This window comes from Ambystoma mexicanum, chromosome 3q, assembly GCF_040938575.1.
Source record: "Ambystoma mexicanum isolate Mex_15411 chromosome 3q, UKY_AmexF1_1, whole genome shotgun sequence".
Classification (NCBI taxonomy): Eukaryota; Metazoa; Chordata; class Amphibia; order Caudata; family Ambystomatidae; genus Ambystoma; species Ambystoma mexicanum.
Window position 1 is genome coordinate 1114264410 of NC_090926.1, and position 24829 is coordinate 1114289238.

Below are 24829 nucleotides of genomic sequence, written 5' to 3' on the forward strand. Positions count from 1 at the left end.
ATGTGGGTATCAACAGTGGTATTCAGCAGAATAGGCATCATCACTGGTATTGAGCAGAATGTGGGTGCCAGCAGTGGTATTGAGCAGAATGTGGGCACCAGCACTGGTATTGACCGGAATGTGGGCATCAGCACTGGTACTGAGCAGAATGTGAGCAGCAGCACTGGAATTGAGCAGCATGTGGGCATCAGCAGTGGTATTGAGCAGAATGTGAGCAGCAGCACTGGAATTGAGCAGAATGGTGTCATCAGCACTGGTATTGAGCAAAATGTGGGCACCAGCACTGGAATTTAGCAGAATGTGGGCACCAGCATTGGAATTCAGTAGAATGTGGGCATCAGCACTGGTATTGAGCAGAATGCCGGCATCAGCACTGGTATTGAGCAGAATGTGGGCACCAGCATTGGAAATGAGTAGAATGTGAGCAGCAGCACTGGAATTGAGCAGAATGTAGGCATCAGCACTGGAATTGAGCAGAATGTGGGCACCAGCATTGGAATTGAGAAGAATGTGAGCACCAGCACTTGTATTGAGCGGAATGTGGGCAGCAGCACTGGTACTGAGCAGAATGTAAGCAGCAGCACTGGAATTGAGCAGAATGTGGGCATCAGCACTGGTATTGAGCAGAATGTGGGCACCAACACTGGAATTGAGCAGAATGTAGACATCAGCAATGGTAATGAGCATAATGTGGGCACCAGCACTGGAATTGAGCAGAATGTGGACATCTGCACTGCTAATGAGCAGAATGTGGGCACCAGCACTGCTATTGATCAGAATGTGGGTATCAGCACTGGTATTGAGCAGAATGTGAGCAGCAGTACTGGAATTGAGCAGAATGTGGGCATCAGCACTGGAATTGAGCAGAATGTGAGCACCAGCACTGGTATTGAGCAGAATGTGGGTTCCAGGAGTGGTATTGAGCAGAATGTGGGCTCTAGTAATGGTATTGGCCATAATGTGGGCACCAGCACTGGTATTGAGCAGAATGTGAGCAGCAGCACTGGAATTGAGCAGAATGTGGGCACCAGCACTGCTATTGAGCAGAATGTGGGTACTAGCACTGGTATTGAGCATAATGTGAGCACCAGCGCTGGTATTGAGCAGAATGTGGGCATCAGCACAGGTATTGAGCAGAATGTGGGCATCAGCACTGGTATTGAGCAGAACGCGGGCATCAGCACTGGTATTGAGCAGAATGTGGGTTCCAGCAGTGGTATTGAGCAGAATGTGGGCATCAGCACTGGTATTGAGCAGAATACAGGCATCAGCACTTGTATTTAGCAGAATATTAGGCATCAGCACTGGTGTTCAGCAGAACGCGGGCATCAGCACTGGTATTGAGCAGAATGTGGGCATCAGCACTGATATTGAGCAGAATGTGAGCAGCAGCACTGGTATTGAGCAGAATGTGGGCATCAGCACTGGTATTGAGCACAACACGGGCATCAGCACTGGTATTGAGTGTGGGCATCAGCAATGGTATTGAGCAGAACGCGGGCATCAGCACTGTTATTGGGCACAACGTGGGCATCAGCACTGGTATTGAGCGTGGGCATCAGCACTTGGTTTGAGCAGAATACGGGCATCAGCACTGGTATTGAGCAGAATAGAAGCAACAGCACTAGTATTGAGCAGAATATGAGCAGCAGCACTGGTATTGAGCAGAATGTTGGCATCTGCACTGGTATTGAGCACAACACGGGCATCAGCACTGGTATTGAGCGTGGGCATCAGCACTGGTATATAGCAGAACGCGGGCATCAGCACAGGTATTGGGCACAACGTGGGCATCAGCACTGGTATTGATCATGGGCATCAGCTCTGGTATTGAGCAGAATGTGGGCATCAGCACTGGTATTGAGCAGAATGTAAGCAGCAGCACTGGAATTGAGCAGAATGTGGGCATCAGCACTTGTATTGAACAGAATGTGGGCCTCAGCACTGGTATTGACCAGAATGTGGGCATCAGCACTGGTATTAAGCAGAATGTGGGCACCAGCACTGGTATTTAGCAGAATGTGGGCATGAGCACTGGTATTTAGCAGAATGCAGGCATTAGCACTCGTAATGAGCAGAACGTTGGCATCCGCACTGGTATTGAGAAGAACATGGGCATCAGCACTGGTATTGAGGAGAACATGAGCAGCAGCACTGGAATTAAGCAGAATGCGGGCATCAGCACTGTATTGAGCATAATGTGGGCATCAGGACTGGTATTGAGCAGAATGCGAGCATCAGCACTGGTATTTAGCAGAATATTAGGCATCAGCACTGGTATTGAGCAGAATGTGGACACCAGCAATGGTATTGAGCGGAATGTGGGCATCAGCACTGGTGTTGAGCAGAATGTGAGCAGCAGCACTGGAATTGAGCAGAATGCGGGCATCAGCACTGGTATTGAGCAGAATGTGGGCATCAGCACTGGAATTGAGCAGAATGCGGGCATCAGCACTGGAATTGAGCAGAATACGGGCATCAGCAGTGGTATTAAGCAGAATGTGGGCATCAGCAGTGGTATTGAGCAGAATGCGGGCATAAACACTGGTATTCAACAGAATAGGCATCAACAGTGGTATTGAGCAGAATGTGGGTGCCAGCAGTGATATTGAACAGAATGTGGGCACCAGCACTGGTATTGAGCGGAATGTGGGCACCGGCACTGGTATTGAGCAGAATGTGAGCAGCAGCATTGGTATTGAGCAGAATGTGGGCACCAGCACAGGTATTGAGCAGAAAGTGGGCACCATCACTGTTATTGAGCAGAATGTGGGCATCAGCACTGGTATTGAGCAGAATGTGGGCACCAGCATTGGAATTGAGCAGAATGTGGGCACCAGCACTGGAATTAGGCAGAATGTGGGCACCAGCATTGGAATTGAGCAGAATGTGGGCACCAGCACTGGTATTGAGCAGAATGTGGGCATCATCACTGGTATTGAGCAGAATGTGAACATCAGCACTGGTATTGAGCAGAATGTAGGCACCAGCGCTGGAATTGAGCAGAATGCGGGCACCAGCTTTGGAATTCAGTAGAATGTGGGCATCAGCACTGGTATTGAGCAGAATGTGGGCATCAGCACTGGTATTGAGCAGAATGTGGGCACCAGTACTGGTATTTAGCAGAATGTGGGCACTAGCACTGGTATTTAGCAGAATGTGGGCATGAGCACTGGTATTTATCAGAATGCAGGCATTAGCAAACGTAATGAGCAGAACGTGGGCATCAGCACGGGTATTGAGAAGAACGTGGGCATCGGCACTGGTATTGAGCAGAATATGAGCAGCAGCATTGGAATTGAGCAGATTGCGGGCATCAGCACTGGTGTTGAGCATAATGTGGGCATCAGCACTGGTAGTGAGCAGAATGTGGCCATCAGAACTGGTATTGAGCACAATGCGGGCAGCAGCACTGGTATTTAGCAGAATATTAGGCATCAGCACTGGTATTGAGCAGAATGTCGGTGCCAGTAGTGGTATTGAGCAGAATGTGGACACCAGCACTGGTATTAAGCGGAATGTAATGGGGGCATCAGCACTTGGTATTGAGCAGAATGTGAGCAGCAGCACTGGAATTAAGCAGAATGCGGGCATCAGCAGTGGCATTGAGCAGAATGTGGCAATCAGCAATGGTATTGAGCAGAATGCGGGAATCAACAGTGGTATTCAGCCGAATAGGCATCAGCACTGGTATTGAGCAGAATGTGGGCGCCAGCAGTGGTATTGAGCAGAATGTGGGCATCAGCAGTGGTATTGAGCAGAATGCGGGCATCGACAGTGGCATTCAGCAGAATAGGCATCAGCAGTGGTATTGAGCAGAATGTGGGTGCCAGCAGTGGTATTGAGCAGAAGGTGGGCACCAGCACTGGTATTGAGCGGAATGTCGGCATCAGCACTGGTACTGAGCAGAATGTGAGCAGCAGCATTGGTATTGAGCAAAATGTGGGCACCAGCACTGGAATTTAGCAGAATGTGGGCAACAGCATTGGAATTGAGCAGAATGTGGGCACCAGCACTGGAATTAGGCAGAATGTGGGCACCAGCATTGGAATTGAGCAGACTGTGGGCACCAGCACTGGTATTGAGCAGAATGTGGGCACCAGCGCTGGAATTGAGCACAATGCGGCACCAGCTTTGGAATTCAGAAGAATGTGGGCATCAGCACTGGTATTGAGCAGAATGTGGGCACCAGCGCTGGAATTGAGCAGAATGTGGCACCAGCTTTGGAATTCAGAAGAATGTGGGCATCAGCACTGGCATTGAGCAGAATGTGGGCACCAGCACTGGTATTGAGCAGAATGTGGGCACCAGCACTGGTATTTAGCAGAATGTGGGCATGAGCACTGGTATTTAGCAGAATGCAGGCATTAGCAAACGTAATGAGCAGAACGTGGGCATCAGCACGGGTATTTAGAAGAACGTGGGCATCGGCACTGGTATTGAGCAGAATATGAGCAGCAGCATTGGAATTGAGCAGAATGCGGGCATCAGCACTGGTATTGAGCATAATGTGGGCATCAGCACTGGTATTTAGCAGAATATTAGGCATCAGCACTGGTATTGAGCAGAATGTGGACACCAGCACTGATATTGAGCAGAATGTGAGCAGCAGCACTGGAATTGAGCAGAATGCGGGCATCAGCATTGGTATTGAGCAGAATGTGGTCATCAGCACTGGTATGAAGCAGAATGTGGGCATCAGCACTGGTATTGAGCAGAATGCGGGCATCAACAGTGGTATTCAGCAGAACAGGCATCAGCACTGGTATTGAGCAGAATGTGGGTGCCAGCAGTGGTAATGAGCAGAATGTGGGCACCAGCACTGGTATTGAGCGGAATGTGGGCATCAGCACTGGTATTGAGCAGAATGTGAGCAGCAGCACTGGAATTGAGCAGAATGTGAGCACCAGCACTGGTATTGAGCAGAATGTGGGCATCAGCACTGGTATTGAGCAGAATGTGGGCACCAGCACTGGAATTGAGCAGAATGTGGGCACCAGCATTGGAATTTAGCAGGATGTGGGGACCAGCACTGGTATTGATCAGAATGCAGGCATCAGCACTGTTATTGAGCAGAATGTGGGCGCCAGGACCGGTATTGAGCAGAACGTGGTCATCATCACTGGTATTTAGCAGAATGCAGGCATCAGCAATGGTATTGAGCAGAAGGTGGGCACCAGCACTGAAATTGAGCAGAATGTGGACATCAGCACTGAAATTGAGCAGAATGTGAACATCAGCACTGCTATTGATCAGAATGTGAGTATTAGCACTGGTATTGAGCAGAATGTGGGCATCAGCACTGGAATTGAGCAGAATGTGGACAAGGGCACTGGTATTGAGCAGAATGTGGGTTCCAGTAGTGGTATTGAGCAGAATGTGGGCACCAGCGCTGGAATTGAGCAGAATGCGGGCACCAGCTTTGGAATTCAGAAGAATGTGGGCTTCAGCACTGGTATTGAGCAGAATGTGGGCACCAGCACTGGTATTGAGCAGAATGTGCACGTCGGCACAGGTATTGAGCAGAATGTGGGCATCAGCACTGGTATTGAACAGAATGCGGGCCTCGGCACTGGTATTCACCATAATGTGGGCATCAGCACTGGTATTGAGCAGAATGTAGGCACCAGCGCTGGAATTGAGCAGAATGCGGGCACCAGCTTTGGAATTCAGTAGAATGTGGGCATCAGCACTGGTATTGAGCAGAATGTGGGCATCAGCACTGGTATTGAGCAGAATGTGGGCACCAGTACTGGTATTTAGCAGAATGTGGGCACTAGCACTGGTATTTAGCAGAATGTGGGCATGAGCACTGGTATTTATCAGAATGCAGGCATTAGCAAACGTAATGAGCAGAACGTGGGCATCAGCACGGGTATTGAGAAGAACGTGGGCATCGGCACTGGTATTGAGCAGAATATGAGCAGCAGCATTGGAATTGAGCAGATTGCGGGCATCAGCACTGGTGTTGAGCATAATGTGGGCATCAGCACTGGTAGTGAGCAGAATGTGGCCATCAGAACTGGTATTGAGCACAATGCGGGCAGCAGCACTGGTATTTAGCAGAATATTAGGCATCAGCACTGGTATTGAGCAGAATGTCGGTGCCAGTAGTGGTATTGAGCAGAATGTGGACACCAGCACTGGTATTGAGCGGAATGTAATGGGGGCATCAGCACTTGGTATTGAGCAGAATGTGAGCAGCAGCACTGGAATTAAGCAGAATGCGGGCATCAGCAGTGGCATTGAGCAGAATGTGGCAATCAGCAATGGTATTGAGCAGAATGCGGGAATCAACAGTGGTATTCAGCCGAATAGGCATCAGCACTGGTATTGAGCAGAATGTGGGCGCCAGCAGTGGTATTGAGCAGAATGTGGGCATCAGCAGTGGTATTGAGCAGAATGCGGGCATCGACAGTGGCATTCAGCAGAATAGGCATCAGCAGTGGTATTGAGCAGAATGTGGGTGCCAGCAGTGGTATTGAGCAGAAGGTGGGCACCAGCACTGGTATTGAGCGGAATGTCGGCATCAGCACTGGTACTGAGCAGAATGTGAGCAGCAGCATTGGTATTGAGCAAAATGTGGGCACCAGCACTGGAATTTAGCAGAATGTGGGCAACAGCATTGGAATTGAGCAGAATGTGGGCACCAGCACTGGAATTAGGCAGAATGTGGGCACCAGCATTGGAATTGAGCAGACTGTGGGCACCAGCACTGGTATTGAGCAGAATGTGGGCACCAGCGCTGGAATTGAGCACAATGCGGCACCATCTTTGGAATTCAGAAGAATGTGGGCATCAGCACTGGTATTGAGCAGAATGTGGGCACCAGCGCTGGAATTGAGCAGAATGTGGCACCAGCTTTGGAATTCAGAAGAATGTGGGCATCAGCACTGGCATTGAGCAGAATGTGGGCACCAGCACTGGTATTGAGCAGAATGTGGGCACCAGCACTGGTATTTAGCAGAATGTGGGCATGAGCACTGGTATTTAGCAGAATGCAGGCATTAGCAAACGTAATGAGCAGAACGTGGGCATCAGCACGGGTATTTAGAAGAACGTGGGCATCGGCACTGGTATTGAGCAGAATATGAGCAGCAGCATTGGAATTGAGCAGAATGCGGGCATCAGCACTGGTATTGAGCATAATGTGGGCATCAGCACTGGTATTTAGCAGAATATTAGGCATCAGCACTGGTATTGAGCAGAATGTGGACACCAGCACTGATATTGAGCAGAATGTGAGCAGCAGCACTGGAATTGAGCAGAATGCGGGCATCAGCATTGGTATTGAGCAGAATGTGGTCATCAGCACTGGTATGAAGCAGAATGTGGGCATCAGCACTGGTATTGAGCAGAATGCGGGCATCAACAGTGGTATTCAGCAGAACAGGCATCAGCACTGGTATTGAGCAGAATGTGGGTGCCAGCAGTGGTAATGAGCAGAATGTGGGCACCAGCACTGGTATTGAGCGGAATGTGGGCATCAGCACTGGTATTGAGCAGAATGTGAGCAGCAGCACTGGAATTGAGCAGAATGTGAGCACCAGCACTGGTATTGAGCAGAATGTTGGCATCAGCACTGGTATTGAGCAGAATGTGGGCACCAGCACTGGAATTGAGCAGAATGTGGGCACCAGCATTGGAATTTAGCAGGATGTGGGGACCAGCACTGGTATTGATCAGAATGCAGGCATCAGCACTGTTATTGAGCAGAATGTGGGCGCCAGGACCGGTATTGAGCAGAACGTGGTCATCATCACTGGTATTTAGCAGAATGCAGGCATCAGCAATGGTATTGAGCAGAAGGTGGGCACCAGCACTGAAATTGAGCAGAATGTGGACATCAGCACTGAAATTGAGCAGAATGTGGACATCAGCACTGCTATTGATCAGAATGTGAGTATTAGCACTGGTATTGAGCAGAATGTGGGCATCAGCACTGGAATTGAGCAGAATGTGGACACCGGCACTGGTATTGAGCAGAATGTGGGTTCCAGTAGTGGTATTGAGCAGAATGTGGGCACCAGCGCTGGAATTGAGCAGAATGCGGGCACCAGCTTTGGAATTCAGAAGAATGTGGGCATCAGCACTGGTATTGAGCAGAATGTGGGCACCAGCACTGGTATTGAGCAGAATGTGCACGTCGGCACAGGTATTGAGCAGAATGTGGGCATCAGCACTGGTATTGAACAGAATGCGGGCCTCGGCACTGGTATTCACCATAATGTGGGCATCAGCACTGGTATTGAGCAGAATGTGGGCACCAGCACTGGCATTTAGCAGAATGTGGGCACTAGCACTGGTATTTAGTAGAATGTGGGCATGATTACTGGTATTTAGCAGAATGCAGGCATTAGCAAACGTAATGAGCAGAATGTGGGCATCAGCACGGGTATTGAGAAGAATGTGGGCATCGGCACTGGTATTGAGCAGAATATGAGCAGCAGCATTGGAATTGAGCAGAATGCGGGCATCAGCACTGGTATTGAGCATAATGTGGGCATCAGCACTGGTATTGAGCAGAATGTGGCCATCAGCAGTGGTATTGAGCACCATCAGCAGTGGTATTTAGCAGAATATTAGGCATCAGCACTGGTATTGAGCAGAATGTGGACACCAGCACTGGTATTGAGCAGAATGTGAACAGCAGCACTGGAATTGAGCAGAATGCGGGCATCAACACTGGTATTGAGCAGAATGCGGGCATCAACAGTCGTATTCTGCAGAACAGGCATCAGCACTGGTATTGAGCAGAATGTGGGTGCCAGCAGTGGTATTGAGCAGAATGTGGGCACCAGAACTGGTATTGAGCGGAATGTGGGCATCAGCACTGGTGCTGAGCAGAATGTGAGCAGCAGCATTGGTATTGAGCAGAATGTGGGCACCAGCAGAGGTATTGAGCGGAATGTGAGCAGCAGCACTGGAATTGAGCAGAAATCGGGCATCAGCTCTGGTATTGAGCAAAATGTGGGCACCAGCACTGGAATTTATCAGACTGTGGGCACCAGCATTGGAATTGAGCAGAATGTGGGCACCAGCACTGGGATTAGGCAGAATGTGGGCACCAGCATTGGAATTGAGCAGAATGTGGGCAGCAGCTTTGGAATTCAGAAGAATGTGGGCATCAGCACTGGTATTGAGCAGAATGTGGGCATCAGCACTGGTATTGAGCAGAATGTGCACATTGACACAGGGATTGAGCAGAATGTGGGCATCAGCACTGGTATTGACCAGAATGTGGGCCTCATCACTGGTATTGACCAGAATGTGGGCATCAGCACTGGTATTTAGTAGATTGTGGGCATGAGCAATGGTATTTAGCAGAATGCAGGCATTAGCAAATGTAATGAGTAGAACGTGGACATCAGCACTGGTATTGAGAAGAACCTAGGCATAGGCACTGGTATTGAGCAGAATATGAGCAGCACCACTGGTATTGAGCAGAATGTGGACACCAGCACTGGTATTGAGCAGAATGTGAGCAGCAGCACTGGAATTGAGAAGAATGCGGGCATCAGCAATGGTATTGAGCAGAATGCGGTCAACAGCACTGGTATGAAGCAGAATGTGGGCATCAGCACTGGTATTGAGCAGAATGCGGGCATCAACAGTGGTATTCAGCAGAATAGGCATCAGCACTGGTATTTAGCAGAATGTGGGTGTCAGCAGTGGTATTGAGCAGAATGTGGGCACCTGCACTGGTATTCAGCGGAATGTGGGCATCAGCACTGGTATTTAGTAGAATGTGGGCATGATTACTGGTATTTAGCAGAATGCAGGCATTAGCAAACGTAATGAGCAGAACGTGGGCATCAGCACGGGTATTTAGAAGAACGTGGGCATCGGCACTGGTATTGAGCAGAATATGAGCAGCAGCATTGGAATTGAGCAGAATGCGGGCATCAGCACTGGTATTGAGCATAATGTGGGCATCAGCACTGGTATTTAGCAGAATATTAGGCATCAGCACTGGTATTGAGCAGAATGTGGACACCAGCACTGATATTGAGCAGAATGTGAGCAGCAGCACTGGAATTGAGCAGAATGCGGGCATCAGCATTGGTATTGAGCAGAATGTGGTCATCAGCACTGGTATGAAGCAGAATGTGGGCATCAGCACTGGTATTGAGCAGAATGCGGGCATCAACAGTGGTATTCAGCAGAACAGGCATCAGCACTGGTATTGAGCAGAATGTGGGTGCCAGCAGTGGTAATGAGCAGAATGTGGGCACCAGCACTGGTATTGAGCGGAATGTGGGCATCAGCACTGGTATTGAGCAGAATGTGAGCAGCAGCACTGGAATTGAGCAGAATGTGAGCACCAGCACTGGTATTGAGCAGAATGTGGGCATCAGCACTGGTATTGAGCAGAATGTGGGCACCAGCACTGGAATTGAGCAGAATGTGGGCACCAGCATTGGAATTTAGCAGGATGTGGGGACCAGCACTGGTATTGATCAGAATGCAGGCATCAGCACTGTTATTGAGCAGAATGTGGGCGCCAGGACCGGTATTGAGCAGAACGTGGTCATCATCACTGGTATTTAGCAGAATGCAGGCATCAGCAATGGTATTGAGCAGAAGGTGGGCACCAGCACTGAAATTGAGCAGAATGTGGACATCAGCACTGAAATTGAGCAGAATGTGGACATCAGCACTGCTATTGATCAGAATGTGAGTATTAGCACTGGTATTGAGCAGAATGTGGGCATCAGCACTGGAATTGAGCAGAATGTGGACACCGGCACTGGTATTGAGCAGAATGTGGGTTCCAGTAGTGGTATTGAGCAGAATGTGGGCACCAGCGCTGGAATTGAGCAGAATGCGGGCACCAGCTTTGGAATTCAGAAGAATGTGGGCATCAGCACTGGTATTGAGCAGAATGTGGGCACCAGCACTGGTATTGAGCAGAATGTGCACGTCGGCACAGGTATTGAGCAGAATGTGGGCATCAGCACTGGTATTGAACAGAATGCGGGCCTCGGCACTGGTATTCACCATAATGTGGGCATCAGCACTGGTATTGAGCAGAATGTGGGCACCAGCACTGGCATTTAGCAGAATGTGGGCACTAGCACTGGTATTTAGTAGAATGTGGGCATGATTACTGGTATTTAGCAGAATGCAGGCATTAGCAAACGTAATGAGCAGAATGTGGGCATCAGCACGGGTATTGAGAAGAATGTGGGCATCGGCACTGGTATTGAGCAGAATATGAGCAGCAGCATTGGAATTGAGCAGAATGCGGGCATCAGCACTGGTATTGAGCATAATGTGGGCATCAGCACTGGTATTGAGCAGAATGTGGCCATCAGCAGTGGTATTGAGCACCATCAGCAGTGGTATTTAGCAGAATATTAGGCATCAGCACTGGTATTGAGCAGAATGTGGACACCAGCACTGGTATTGAGCAGAATGTGAACAGCAGCACTGGAATTGAGCAGAATGCGGGCATCAACACTGGTATTGAGCAGAATGCGGGCATCAACAGTCGTATTCTGCAGAACAGGCATCAGCACTGGTATTGAGCAGAATGTGGGTGCCAGCAGTGGTATTGAGCAGAATGTGGGCACCAGAACTGGTATTGAGCGGAATGTGGGCATCAGCACTGGTGCTGAGCAGAATGTGAGCAGCAGCATTGGTATTGAGCAGAATGTGGGCACCAGCAGAGGTATTGAGCGGAATGTGAGCAGCAGCACTGGAATTGAGCAGAAATCGGGCATCAGCTCTGGTATTGAGCAAAATGTGGGCACCAGCACTGGAATTTAGCAGACTGTGGGCACCAGCATTGGAATTGAGCAGAATGTGGGCACCAGCACTGGGATTAGGCAGAATGTGGGCACCAGCATTGGAATTGAGCAGAATGTGGGCAGCAGCTTTGGAATTCAGAAGAATGTGGGCATCAGCACTGGTATTGAGCAGAATGTGGGCATCAGCACTGGTATTGAGCAGAATGTGCACATTGACACAGGGATTGAGCAGAATGTGGGCATCAGCACTGGTATTGACCAGAATGTGGGCCTCATCACTGGTATTGACCAGAATGTGGGCATCAGCACTGGTATTTAGTAGATTGTGGGCATGAGCAATGGTATTTAGCAGAATGCAGGCATTAGCAAATGTAATGAGTAGAACGTGGACATCAGCACTGGTATTGAGAAGAACCTAGGCATCGGCACTGGTATTGAGCAGAATATGAGCAGCACCACTGGTATTGAGCAGAATGTGGACACCAGCACTGGTATTGAGCAGAATGTGAGCAGCAGCACTGGAATTGAGAAGAATGCGGGCATCAGCAATGGTATTGAGCAGAATGCGGTCAACAGCACTGGTATGAAGCAGAATGTGGGCATCAGCACTGGTATTGAGCAGAATGCGGGCATCAACAGTGGTATTCAGCAGAATAGGCATCAGCACTGGTATTTAGCAGAATGTGGGTGTCAGCAGTGGTATTGAGCAGAATGTGGGCACCTGCACTGGTATTCAGCGGAATGTGGGCATCAGCACTGGTACTGAGCAGAATGTGAGCAGCAGCACTGGAACTGAGCAGAATGTGGGCATCAGCAGTGGAATTGAGCAGAATGCGGGCATCAGCACTGGTATTGAGCAAAATGTGGGCACCAGCACTGGAATTTAGCAGAATGTGGGAATCAGCATTGGAATTGAGCAGAATGTGGGCATCAGCACTGGTATTGAGCAGAATGCGGGCATCAGCACTAGTATTGAGTAGAATGTGGGCACCATCCCTGGTATTGAGCAGAATGCCGGCATCAGCACTGGTATTGAGCAGAATGTGGGAACCAGCATTGAAATTGAGCAGAATGTGAGCAGCAGCACTGGAATTGAGCAGAATGTAGGCATCAGCACTGGAATTGAGCAGAATGTGGGCACCAGCATTGGAATTTAGCAAAATGTGGGGACCAGCACTGGTATTGAGCAGGGCGCGGTCATCAGCACTGGTATTTAGCAGAATGCAGGCATCAGCAATGGTATTGAGCAGAATGTGGGCACCAGCACTGGAATTGAGCAGAAGGTGGACATCAGCACTGGTAATGAGCAGAGTGTGGGCACCAGCACTACTATTGATCAGAATGTGGGTATCAACAGTGGTATTCAGCAGAATAGGCATCAGCACTGGTATTGAGCAGAATGTGGGTGCCAGCAGTGGTATTGAGCAGAATGTGGGCACCAGCACTGGTATTGACCGGAATGTGGGCATCAGCACTGGTACTGAGCAGAATGTGAGCAGCAGCACTGGAATTGAGCAGAATGCGGGCATCAGCAGTGGTATTGAGCAGAATGTGAGCAGCAGCACTGGAATTGAGCAGAATGGTGTCATCAGCACTGGTATTGAGCAAAATGTGGGCACCAGCACTGGAATTTAGCAGAATGTGGGCACCAGCATTGGAATTCAGTAGAATGTGGGCATCAGCACTGGTATTGAGCAGAATGCCGGCATCAGCACTGGTATTGAGCAGAATGTGGGCACCAGCATTGGAATTGAGCAGAATGTGAGCAGCAGCACTGGAATTGAGCAGAATGTAGGCATCAGCACTGGAATTGAGCAGAATATGGGCACCAGCATTGGAATTGAGAAGAATGTGAGCACCAGCACTTGTATTGAGCGGAATGTGGGCAGCAGCACTGGTACTGAGCAGAATGTAAGCAGCAGCACTGGAATTGAGCAGAACGTGGGCATCAGCACTGGTATTGAGCAGAATGTGGGCACCAACACTGGAATTGAGCAGAATGTGGACATCAGCAATGGTAATGAGCATAATGTGGGCACCAGCACTGGAATTGAGCAGAATGTGGACATCAGCACTGCTAATGAGCAGAATGTGGGCACCAGCACTGCTATTGATCAGAATGTGGGTATCAGCACTGGTATTGAGCAGAATGTGAGCAGCAGTACTGGAATTGAGCAGAATGTGGGCATCAGCACTGGAATTGAGCAGAATGTGGGCACCAGCACTGGTATTGAGCAGAATGTGGGTTCCAGGAGTGGTATTGAGCAGAATGTGGGCTCTAGTAATGGTATTGGCCATATTGTGGGCACCAGCACTGGTATTGAGCAGAATGTGAGCAGCAGCACTGGAATTGAGCAGAATGTGGGCACCAGCACTGTTATTGAGCAGAATGTGGGTACTAGCACTGGTATTGAGCATAATGTGAGCACCAGCGCTGGTATTGAGCAGAATGTGGGCATCAGCAAAGGTATTGAGCAGAATGTGGGCATCAGCACTGGTATTGAGCAGAACGCGGGCATCAGCACTGGTATTGAGCAGAATGTGGGTTCCAGCAGTGGTATTGAGCAGAATGTGGGCATCAGCACTGGTATTGAGCAGAATACAGGCATCAGCACTTGTATTTAGCAGAATATTAGGCATCAGCACTGGTGTTCAGCAGAACGCGGGCATCAGCACTGGTATTGAGCAGAATGTGGGCATCAGCACTGATATTGAGCAGAATGTGAGCAGCAGCACTGGTATTGAGCAGAATGTGGGCATCAGCACTGGTATTGAGCACAACACGGGCATCAGCACTGGTATTGAGTGTGGGCATCAGCAATGGTATTGAGCAGAACGCGGGCATCAGCACTGTTATTGGGCACAACGTGGGCATCAGCACTGGTATTGAGCGTGGGCATCAGCACTTGGTTTGAGCAGAATACGGGCATCAGCACTGGTATTGAGCAGAATAGAAGCAACAGCACTAGTATTGAGCAGAATATGAGCAGCAGCACTGGTATTGAGCAGAATGTTGGCATCTGCACTGGTATTGAGCACAACACGGGCATCAGCACTGGTATTGAGCGTGGGCATCAGCACTGGTATATAGCAGAACGCGGGCATCAGCACTGGTATTGGGCACAACGTGGGCATCAGCACTGGTATTGATCATGGGCATCAGCTCTGGTATTGAGCAGAATGTGGGCATCAGCACTGGTATTGAGCAGAATGTAAGCAGCAGCACTGGAATTGAGCAGAATGTGGGCATCAGCACTTGTATTGAACAGAATGTGGGCCTCAGCACTGGTATTGACCAGAATGTGGGCATCAGCACTGGTATTAAGCAGAATGTGGGCACCAGCACTGGTATTTAGCAGAATGTGGGCATGAGCACTGGTATTTAGCAGAATGCAGGCATTAGCACTCGTAATGAGCAGAACGTTGGCATCCGCACTGGTATTGAGAAGAACATGGGCATCAGCACTGGTATTGAGGAGAACATGAGCAGCAGCACTGGAATTAAGCAGAATGCGGGCATCAGCACTGTATTGAGCATAAAGTGGGCATCAGGACTGGTATTGAGCAGAATGCGAGCATCAGCACTGGTATTTAGCAGAATATTAGGCATCAGCACTGGTATTGAGCAGAATGTGGACACCAGCAATGGTATTGAGCGGAATGTGGGCATCAGCACTGGTGTTGAGCAGAATGTGAGCAGCAGCACTGGAATTGAGCAGAATGCGGGCATCAGCACTGGTATTGAGCAGAATGTGGGCATCAGCACTGGAATTGAGCAGAATGCGGGCATCAGCACTGGAATTGAGCAGAATACGGGCATCAGCAGTGGTATTAAGCAGAATGTGGGCATCAGCAGTGGTATTGAGCAGAATGCGGGCATAAACACTGGTATTCAACAGAATAGGCATCAACAGTGGTATTGAGCAGAATGTGGGTGCCAGCAGTGATATTGAACAGAATGTGGGCACCAGCACTGGTATTGAGCGGAATGTGGGCACCGGCACTGGTATTGAGCAGAATGTGAGCAGCAGCATTGGTATTGAGCAGAATGTGGGCACCAGCACAGGTATTGAGCAGAATGTGGGCACCATCACTGTTATTGAGCAGAATGTGGGCATCAGCACTGGTATTGAGCAGAATGTGGGCACCAGCATTGGAATTGAGCAGAATGTGGGCACCAGCACTGGAATTAGGCAGAATGTGGGCACCAGCATTGGAATTGAGCAGAATGTGGGCACCAGCACTGGTATTGAGCAGAATGTGGGCATCATCACTGGTATTGAGCAGAATGTGAACATCAGCACTGGTATTGAGCAGAATGTAGGCACCAGCGCTGGAATTGAGCAGAATGCGGGCACCAGCTTTGGAATTCAGAAGAATGTGGGCATCAGCACTGGTATTGAGCAGAATGTGGGCATCATCACTGGTATTGAGCAGAATGTGGACATCAGCACTGGTATTGAGCAGAATGTGGGCACCAGCGCTGGAATTGAGCAGAATGCGGGCACCAGCTTTGGAATTCAGAAGAATGTGGGCATCAGCACTGGTATTGAGCAGAATGTGGGTATTAGCACTGGTATTGAACAGAATGTGGGCCTCAGCACTGGTATTGACCAGAATGTGGGCATCAGCACTGGTATTGAGCAGAATGTGGGCACCAGTACTGGTATTTAGCAGAATGTGGGCACTAGCACTGGTATTTAGCAGAATGTGGGCATGAGCACTGGTATTTATCAGAATGCAGGCATTAGCAAACGTAATGAGCAGAACGTGGGCATCAGCACGGGTATTGAGAAGAACGTGGGCATCGGCACTGGTATTGAGCAGAATATGAGCAGCAGCATTGGAATTGAGCAGATTGCGGGCATCAGCACTGGTGTTGAGCATAATGTGGGCATCAGCACTGGTAGTGAGCAGAATGTGGCCATCAGAACTGGTATTGAGCACAATGCGGGCAGCAGCACTGGTATTTAGCAGAATATTAGGCATCAGCACTGGTATTGAGCAGAATGTCGGTGCCAGTAGTGGTATTGAGCAGAATGTGGACACCAGCACTGGTATTGAGCGGAATGTAATGGGGGCATCAGCACTTGGTATTGAGCAGAATGTGAGCAGCAGCACTGGAATTAAGCAGAATGCGGGCATCAGCAGTGGCAATGAGCAGAATGCGGGAATCAACAGTGGTATTCAGCCGAATAGGCATCAGCACTGGTATTGAGCAGAATGTGGGCGCCAGCAGTGGTATTGAGCAGAATGTGGGCATCAGCAGTGGTATTGAGCAGAATGCGGGCATCGACAGTGGCATTCAGCAGAATAGGCATCAGCAGTGGTATTGAGCAGAATGTGGGTGCCAGCAGTGGTATTGAGCAGAAGGTGGGCACCAGCACTGGTATTGAGCGGAATGTCGGCATCAGCACTGGTACTGAGCAGAATGTGAGCAGCAGCATTGGTATTGAGCAAAATGTGGGCACCAGCACTGGAATTTAGCAGAATGTGGGCAACAGCATTGGAATTGAGCAGAATGTGGGCACCAGCACTGGAATTAGGCAGAATGTGGGCACCAGCATTGGAATTGAGCAGACTGTGGGCACCAGCACTGGTATTGAGCAGAATGTGGGCACCAGCGCTGGAATTGAGCACAATGCGGCACCAGCTTTGGAATTCAGAAGAATGTGGGCATCAGCACTGGTATTGAGCAGAATGTGGGCACCAGCGCTGGAATTGAGCAGAATGTGGCACCAGCTTTGGAATTCAGAAGAATGTGGGCATCAGCACTGGCATTGAGCAGAATGTGGGCACCAGCACTGGTATTGAGCAGAATGTGGGCACCAGCACTGGTATTTAGCAGAATGTGGGCATGAGCACTGGTATTTAGCAGAATGCAGGCATTAGCAAACGTAATGAGCAGAACGTGGGCATCAGCACGGGTATTTAGAAGAATGTGGGCATCGGCACTGGTATTGAGCAGAATATGAGCAGCAGCATTGGAATTGAGCAGAATGCGGGCATCAGCACTGGTATTGAGCATAATGTGGGCATCAGCACTGGTATTTAGCAGAATATTAGGCATCAGCACTGGTATTGAGCAGAATGTGAACACCAGCACTGATATTGAGCAGAATGTGAGCAGCAGCACTGGAATTGAGCAGAATGCGGGCATCAGCATTGGTATTGAGCAGAATGTGGTCATCAGCACTGGTATGAAGCAGAATGTGGGCATCAGCACTGGTATTGAGCAGAATGCGGGCATCAACAGTGGTATTCAGCAGAACAGGCATCAGCACTGGTATTGAGCAGAATGTGGGTGCCAGCAGTGGTAATGAGCAGAATGTGGGCACCAGCACTGGTATTCAGCGGAATGTGGGCATCAGCACTGGTACTCAGTAGAATGTGAGCAGCAGCACTGGAATTGAGCAGAATGTGAGCACCAGCACTGGTATTGAGCAGAATGTGGGCATCAGCACTGGTATTGAGCAGAATGTGGGCACCAGCACTGGAATTGAGCAGAATGTGGGCACCAGCATTGGAATTTAGCAGGATGTGGGGACCAGCACTGGTATTTAGCAGAATGTGGGAATCAGCACTGGTATTGATCAGAATGCAGGCATCAGCACTGTTATTGAGCAGAATGTGGGCGCCAGCACCGGTATTGAGCAGAACGTGGTCATCATCACTGGTATTTAGCAGAATGCAGGCATCACCAATGGTATTGAGCAGAATGTGGGCACCAGCGCTGAAATTGAGCAGAATGTGGACATCAGCGCTGGTAATGAGCAGAATGTGGGCACCAGCACTGCTATTGATCAGAATGTGAGTATCAGCACTGGTATTGAGCAGAATGTGGGCATCAGCACTGGAATTGAGCAGAATGTGGACACCGGCACTGGTATTGAGCAGAATGTGGGTTCCAGCAGTGGTATTGAGCAGAATGTGGGCTCTAGCAATGCTATTGGCCATAATGTGGGCACCAGCACTGATATTGAGCAGAATGTGAGCAGCAGCACTGGTATTGAGCAGAATGTGGGCACCAGCGCTGGAATTGAGCAGAATGCGGGCACCAGCTTTGGAATTCAGAAGAATGTGGGCATCAGCACTGGTATTGAGCAGAATGTGGGCACCAGCACTGGTATTGAGCAGAATGTGCACGTCGGCACAGGTATTGAGCAGAATGTGGGCATCAGCACTGGTATTGAACAGAATGTAGGCCTCAGCACTGGTATTCACCATAATGTGGGCATCAGCACTGGTATTGAGCAGAATGTGGGCATCAGCACTGGCATTTAGCAGAATGTGGGCACTAGCACTGGTATTTAGTAGAATGTGGGCATGATTACTGGTATTTAGCAGAATGCAGGCATTAGCAAACGTAATGAGCAGAATGTGGGCATCAGCACGGGTATTGAGAAGAACGTGGGCATCGGCACTGGAATTGAGCAGAATATGAGCAGCAGCATTGGAATTGTGCAGAATGCGGGCATCAGCACTGGTATTGAGCATAATGTGGGCATCAGCAGTGGTATTGAGCACAATGCGGGCATCAGCAGTGGTATTTAGCAGAATATTAGGCATCAGCACTGGTATTGAGCAGAATGTGGACACCAGCACTGGTATTGAGCAGAATGTGAACAGCAGCACTGGAATTGAGCAGAATGCGGGCATCAGCAATGGTATTGACAGAATGCGGTCATCAGCACTGGTATGAAGCTGAATGTGGGCATCAGCACTGGTATTGAGCAGAATGCGGGCATCAACAGTGGTATTCTGCAGAACAGGCATCAGCACTGGTATTGAGCAGAATGTGGGTGCCAGCAGTGGTATTGAGCAGAATGTGGGCACCAGAACTGGTATTGAGCGGAATGTGGGCATCAGCACTGGTACTGAGTAGAATGTGAGCAGCAGCATTGGAATTGAGCAGAATGTGGGCATCAGCACTGGTATTGAGCAGAATGTGAGCAGCAGCACTGGAATTGAGCAGAATGCGGGCATCAGCACTGGTATTGAGCAAAATGTGGGCACCAGCACTGGAATTTAGCAGAATGTGGGCACCAGCATTAGAATTGAGCAGAATGTGGGCATCAGCACTGGTATTGAGCAGAATGCGGGCATCAGCACTATTATTGAGTAGAATGTGGGCACCATCCCTGGTATTGAGCAGAATGCAGGCATCAGCACTGGTATTGAGCAGAATGTGGGCACCAGCATTGGAATTGAGCAGAATGTGAGCAGCAGCACTGGAATTGAGCAGAATGTGGGCATCAGCACTGGAATTGAGCTGAACGCGGTCATCAGCACTGGTATTTAGCAGAATGCAGGCATCAGCAATGGTATTGAGCAGAATGTGGGCACCAGCACTGCTATTGATCAGAATGTGGGTATCAACACTGGTATTGAGCAGAATGTGGACATCAGCACTGGTAATGAGCAGAATGTGGGCACCAGCACTGCTATTGATCAGAATGTGGGTATCAACACTGGTATTGAGCAGAATGTGAGCAGCAGTACTGGAATTGAACAGAATGTGGGCATCAGCACTGGAATTGAGCAGAATGTGGGCACCAGCACTGGTATTGAGCAGAATGTGGGTTCCAGCAGTGGTATTGGCCATAATGTGGGCATCAGCACTGGTATTGAGCAGAATGTGGGCACCAGCGCTGGAATTGAGCACAATGCGGCACCAGCTTTGGAATTCAGAAGAATGTGGGCATCAGCACTGGTATTGAGCAGAATGTGGGCACCAGCGCTGGAATTGAGCAGAATGTGGCACCAGCTTTGGAATTCAGAAGAATGTGGGCATCAGCACTGGCATTGAGCAGAATGTGGGCGCCAGCACTGGTATTGAGCAGAATGTGGGCACCAGCACTGGTATTTAGCAGAATGTGGGCATGAGCACTTGTATTTAGCAGAATGCAGGCATTAGCAAACGTAATGAGCAGAACGTGGGCATCAGCACGGGTATTTAGAAGAACGTGGGCATCGGCACTGGTATTGAGCAGAATATGAGCAGCAGCATTGGAATTGAGCAGAATGCGGGCATCAGCACTGGTATTGAGCATAATGTGGGTATCAGCACTGGTATTTAGCAGAATATTAGGCATCAGCACTGGTATTGAGCAGAATGTGGACACCAGCACTGATATTGAGCAGAATGTGAGCAGCAGCACTGGAATTGAGCAGAATGCGGGCATCAGCATTGGTATTGAGCAGAATGTGGTCATCAGCACTGGTATGAAGCAGAATGTGGGCATCAGCACTGGTATTGAGCAGAATGCGGGCATCAACAGTGGTATTCAGCAGAACAGGCATCAGCACTGGTATTGAGCAGAATGTGGGTGCCAGCAGTGGTAATGAGCAGAATGTGGGCACCAGCACTGGTATTGAGCGGAATGTGGGCATCAGCACTGGTATTGAGCAGAATGTGAGCAGCAGCACTGGAATTGAGCAGAATGTGAGCACCAGCACTGGTATTGAGCAGAATGTGGGCATCAGCACTGGTATTGAGCAGAATGTGGGCACCAGCACTGGAATTGAGCAGAATGTGGGCACCAGCATTGGAATTTAGCAGATTGTGGGGACCAGCACTGGTATTTAGCAGAATGCGGGAATCAGCACTGGTATTGATCAGAATGCAGGCATCAGCACTGTTATTGAGCAGAATGTGGGTGCCAGGACCGGTATTGAGCAGAATGTGGACATCAGCACTGAAATTGAGCAGAATGTGGACATCAGCACTGCTATTGATCAGAATGTGAGTATTAGCACTGGTATTGAGCAGAATGTGGGCATCAGCACTGGAATTGAGCAGAATGTGGACACCGGCACTGGTATTGAGCAGAATGTGGGTTCCAGTAGTGGTATTGAGCAGAATGTGGGCACCAGCGCTGGAATTGAGCAGAATGTGGGCACCAGCACTGGTATTGAGCAGAATGTGCACGTCGGCACAGGTATTGAGCAGAATGTGGGCATCAGCACTGGTATTGAACAGAATGTAGGCCTCAGCACTGGTATTCACCATAATGTGGGCATCAGCACTGGTATTGAGCAGAATGTGGGCACCAGCACTGGTATTTAGCAGAATGTGGGCACTAGCACTGGTATTTAGTAGAATGTGGGCATGACTACTGGTATTTAGCAGAATGCAGGCATTAGCAAACGTAATGAGCAGAATGTGGGCATCAGCACGGGTATTGAGAAGAACGTGGGCATCGGCACTGGTATTGAGCAGAATATGAGCAGCAGCATTGGAATTGAGCAGAATGCGGGCATCAGCACTGGTATTGAGCATAATGTGGGCATCAGCAGTGGTATTGAGCACAATGCGGGCATCAGCAGTGGTATTTAGCAGAATATTAGGCATCAGCACTGGTATTGAGCAGAATGTGGAAACCAGCAATGGTATTGACAGAATGCGGTCATCAGCACTGGTATGAAGCTGAATGTGGGCATCAGCACTGGTATTGAGCAGAATGCGGGCATCAACAGTGGTATTCTGCAGAACAGGCATCAGCACTGGTATTGAGAAGAATGTGGGCACCAGCACTGGAATTGAGCAGAATGTGGGCATCAGCACTGGTAATGAGCAGAATGTGGGCACCATCCCTGGTATTGAGCAGAATGCAGGCATCAGCACTGGTATTGAGCAGAATATGGGCACCAGCATTGGAATTGAGCAGAATGTGAGCAGCAGCACTGGAATTGAGCAGAATGTGGGCATCAGCACTGGAATCGAGCTGAACGCGGTCATCAGCACTGGTATTTAGCCGAATGCAGGCATCAGCAATGGTATTGAGCAGAATGTGGGCACCAGCACTGGAATTGAGCAGAATGTGGACATCAGCACTGGTAATGAGCAGAATGTGGGCACCAGCACTGCTACTGATCAGAATGTGGGTATCAACACTGGTATTGAGCAGAATGTGAGCAGCAGTACTGGAATTGAAGAGAATGTGGGCATCAGCACTGGAATTGAGCAGAATGTGGGCACCAGCACTGGTATTGAGCAGAATGTGGGTTCCAGCAGTGGTATTGGCCATAATGTGGGCATCAGCACTGCTATTGAGCAGAATGTGGACACCAGCACTGATATTGAGCAGAATGTGCACGTCGGCATAGGTATTGAGCAGAATGTGGGCATCAGCACTGGTATTGAACAGAATTTGGGCCTCAGCACTGGTATTGACCAAAATGTGGGCATCAGCACTGGTATTGAGCAGAATGTGGGCACCAGCACTGGTATTTAGCAGAATGTGGCACTAGCACTGGTATTTAGCAGAATGTGGGCATGAGAACTGGTATTTAGCAGAATGCAGGCATTAGCAAACGTAATGAGCAGAACATGGACATCAGCACGGGTATTGAGAAGAACGTGGGCATCGGCACTGGTATTGAGCAGAATGTAGGCACCAGCACTTGTATTGAGCAGAATGTGCACGTCGGCACAGGTATTGAGCAGAATGTGGGCATCAGCACTGGTATTGAACAGAATTTGGGCCTCAGCACTGGTATCAACCAAAATGTGGGCATCAACACTGCTATTGAGCAGAATGTGGGCATCAGCAATGGTATTGAGCAGAATGTGGGCACCAGCACTGGCATTTAGCAGAATGTGGGCACTAGCACTGGTATTTAGTAGAATGTGGGCATGATTACTGGTATTTAGCAGAATGCAGGCATTAGCAAACGTAATGAGCAGAATGTGGGCATCAGCACGGGTATTGAGAAGAACGTGAGCATCGGCACTGGTATTGAGCATAATATGAGCAGCAGCATTGGAATTGAGCAGAATGCGTTCATCAGCACTGGTATTGAGCATAATGTGGGCATCAGCACTGGTATTGAGCAGAATGTGGCCATCAGCATTGGAATTGAGCAGACTGTGGGCACCAGCACTGGTATTGAGCAGAATGTGGGCACCAGCGCTGGAATTGAGCACAATGCGGCACCAGCTTTGGAATTCAGAAGAATGTGGGCATCAGCACTGGTATTGAGCAGAATGTGGGCACCAGCGCTGGAATTGAGCAGAATGTGGCACCAGCTTTGGAATTCAGAAGAATGTGGGCATCAGCACTGGCATTGAGCAGAATGTGGGCACCAGCACTGGTATTGAGCAGAATGTGGGCACCAGCACTGGTATTTAGCAGAATGTGGGCATGAGCACTGGTATTTAGCAGAATGCAGGCATTAGCAAACGTAATGAGCAGAACGTGGGCATCAGCACGGGTATTTAGAAGAACGTGGGCATCGGCACTGGTATTGAGCAGAATATGAGCAGCAGCATTGGAATTGAGCAGAATGCGGGCATCAGCACTGGTATTGAGCATAATGTGGGCATCAGCACTGGTATTTAGCAGAATATTAGGCATCAGCACTGGTATTGAGCAGAATGTGAACACCAGCACTGATATTGAGCAGAATGTGAGCAGCAGCACTGGAATTGAGCAGAATGCGGGCATCAGCATTGGTATTGAGCAGAATGTGGTCATCAGCACTGGTATGAAGCAGAATGTGGGCATCAGCACTGGTATTGAGCAGAATGCGGGCATCAACAGTGGTATTCAGCAGAACAGGCATCAGCACTGGTATTGAGCAGAATGTGGGTGCCAGCAGTGGTAATGAGCAGAATGTGGGCACCAGCACTGGTATTCAGCGGAATGTGGGCATCAGCACTGGTACTCAGTAGAATGTGAGCAGCAGCACTGGAATTGAGCAGAATGTGAGCACCAGCACTGGTATTGAGCAGAATGTGGGCATCAGCACTGGTATTGAGCATAATGTGGGCATCAGCACTGGTATTGAGCAGAATGTGGCCATCAGCATTGGAATTGAGCAGACTGTGGGCACCAGCACTGGTATTGAGCAGAATGTGGGCACCAGCGCTGGAATTGAGCACAATGCGGCACCAGCTTTGGAATTCAGAAGAATGTGGGCATCAGCACTGGTATTGAGCAGAATGTGGGCACCAGCGCTGGAATTGAGCAGAATGTGGCACCAGCTTTGGAATTCAGAAGAATGTGGGCATCAGCACTGGCATTGAGCAGAATGTGGGCACCAGCACTGGTATTGAGCAGAATGTGGGCACC

General features: G+C 49.4%; 4 protein-coding genes across 4 annotated transcripts; all 4 read left to right on the forward strand.

Moving 5' to 3' along the window:
- Nucleotides 1-3036, forward strand: LOC138448061 (putative per-hexamer repeat protein 5). Its single transcript, XM_069604601.1, has 6 exons — nt 1-210; nt 418-810; nt 898-1140; nt 1579-1772; nt 2559-2799; nt 2917-3036. Exons 1-6 carry the CDS (start codon nt 1-3, stop codon nt 3034-3036), a joined length of 1401 nt encoding a protein of 466 aa, XP_069460702.1.
- Nucleotides 3037-4957: 1921 nt separating this feature from the next.
- Nucleotides 4958-5676, forward strand: LOC138448062 (uncharacterized). Its single transcript, XM_069604602.1, has 3 exons — nt 4958-5035; nt 5137-5335; nt 5516-5676. The coding sequence occupies exons 1-3, from the start codon at nt 4958-4960 to the stop codon at nt 5674-5676; spliced, it is 438 nt and encodes a 145-aa protein (XP_069460703.1).
- Nucleotides 5677-8700: 3024 nt separating this feature from the next.
- On the forward strand, nt 8701-9294 carry LOC138448063 (uncharacterized). The gene is made up of 2 exons (XM_069604604.1): nt 8701-9060; nt 9148-9294. Exons 1-2 carry the CDS (start codon nt 8701-8703, stop codon nt 9292-9294), a joined length of 507 nt encoding a protein of 168 aa, XP_069460705.1.
- Nucleotides 9295-18321: 9027 nt separating this feature from the next.
- Nucleotides 18322-22990, forward strand: LOC138448064 (putative per-hexamer repeat protein 5). The gene is made up of 10 exons (XM_069604605.1): nt 18322-18339; nt 18441-18773; nt 19101-19253; nt 19342-19449; nt 20059-20450; nt 20837-21064; nt 21360-21498; nt 21616-21798; nt 21886-22084; nt 22521-22990. Exons 1-10 carry the CDS (start codon nt 18322-18324, stop codon nt 22988-22990), a joined length of 2223 nt encoding a protein of 740 aa, XP_069460706.1.
- Nucleotides 22991-24829: the final 1839 nt, after the last annotated feature.

Coding starts and splice junctions, on each gene's coding strand:
- LOC138448064 (XM_069604605.1), top strand. Junction 18,774..19,100: donor GCACTGGTATTGAGCAGAAT/GTGGGCACCAGC, acceptor GGTATTTAGCAG/AATGCAGGCATTAGCAAACG. Junction 19,254..19,341: donor GCACTGGTATTGAGCATAAT/GTGGGCATCAGC, acceptor GGTATTGAGCAG/AATGTGGACACCAGCACTGG.
- LOC138448061 (XM_069604601.1), top strand. CDS start 1: ATGTGGGTATCAACAGTGGTATTCAGCAGAATAGGCATCATCACTGGT. Junction 1,141..1,578: donor GCACAGGTATTGAGCAGAAT/GTGGGCATCAGC, acceptor TGGTTTGAGCAG/AATACGGGCATCAGCACTGG. Junction 2,800..2,916: donor GCACTGGTATTGAGCAGAAT/GTGGGCACCAGC, acceptor GGTATTGAGCAG/AATGTGGGCATCATCACTGG.
- LOC138448063 (XM_069604604.1), top strand. CDS start 8,701: ATGCGGGCATCAACAGTCGTATTCTGCAGAACAGGCATCAGCACTGGT. Junction 9,061..9,147: donor GCACTGGGATTAGGCAGAAT/GTGGGCACCAGC, acceptor GGTATTGAGCAG/AATGTGGGCATCAGCACTGG.
- LOC138448062 (XM_069604602.1), top strand. CDS start 4,958: ATGTGGGCACCAGCACTGGAATTGAGCAGAATGTGGGCACCAGCATTG. Junction 5,036..5,136: donor GGATGTGGGGACCAGCACTG/GTATTGATCAGA, acceptor GGTATTTAGCAG/AATGCAGGCATCAGCAATGG. Junction 5,336..5,515: donor GAATGTGGACAAGGGCACTG/GTATTGAGCAGA, acceptor ACGTCGGCACAG/GTATTGAGCAGAATGTGGGC.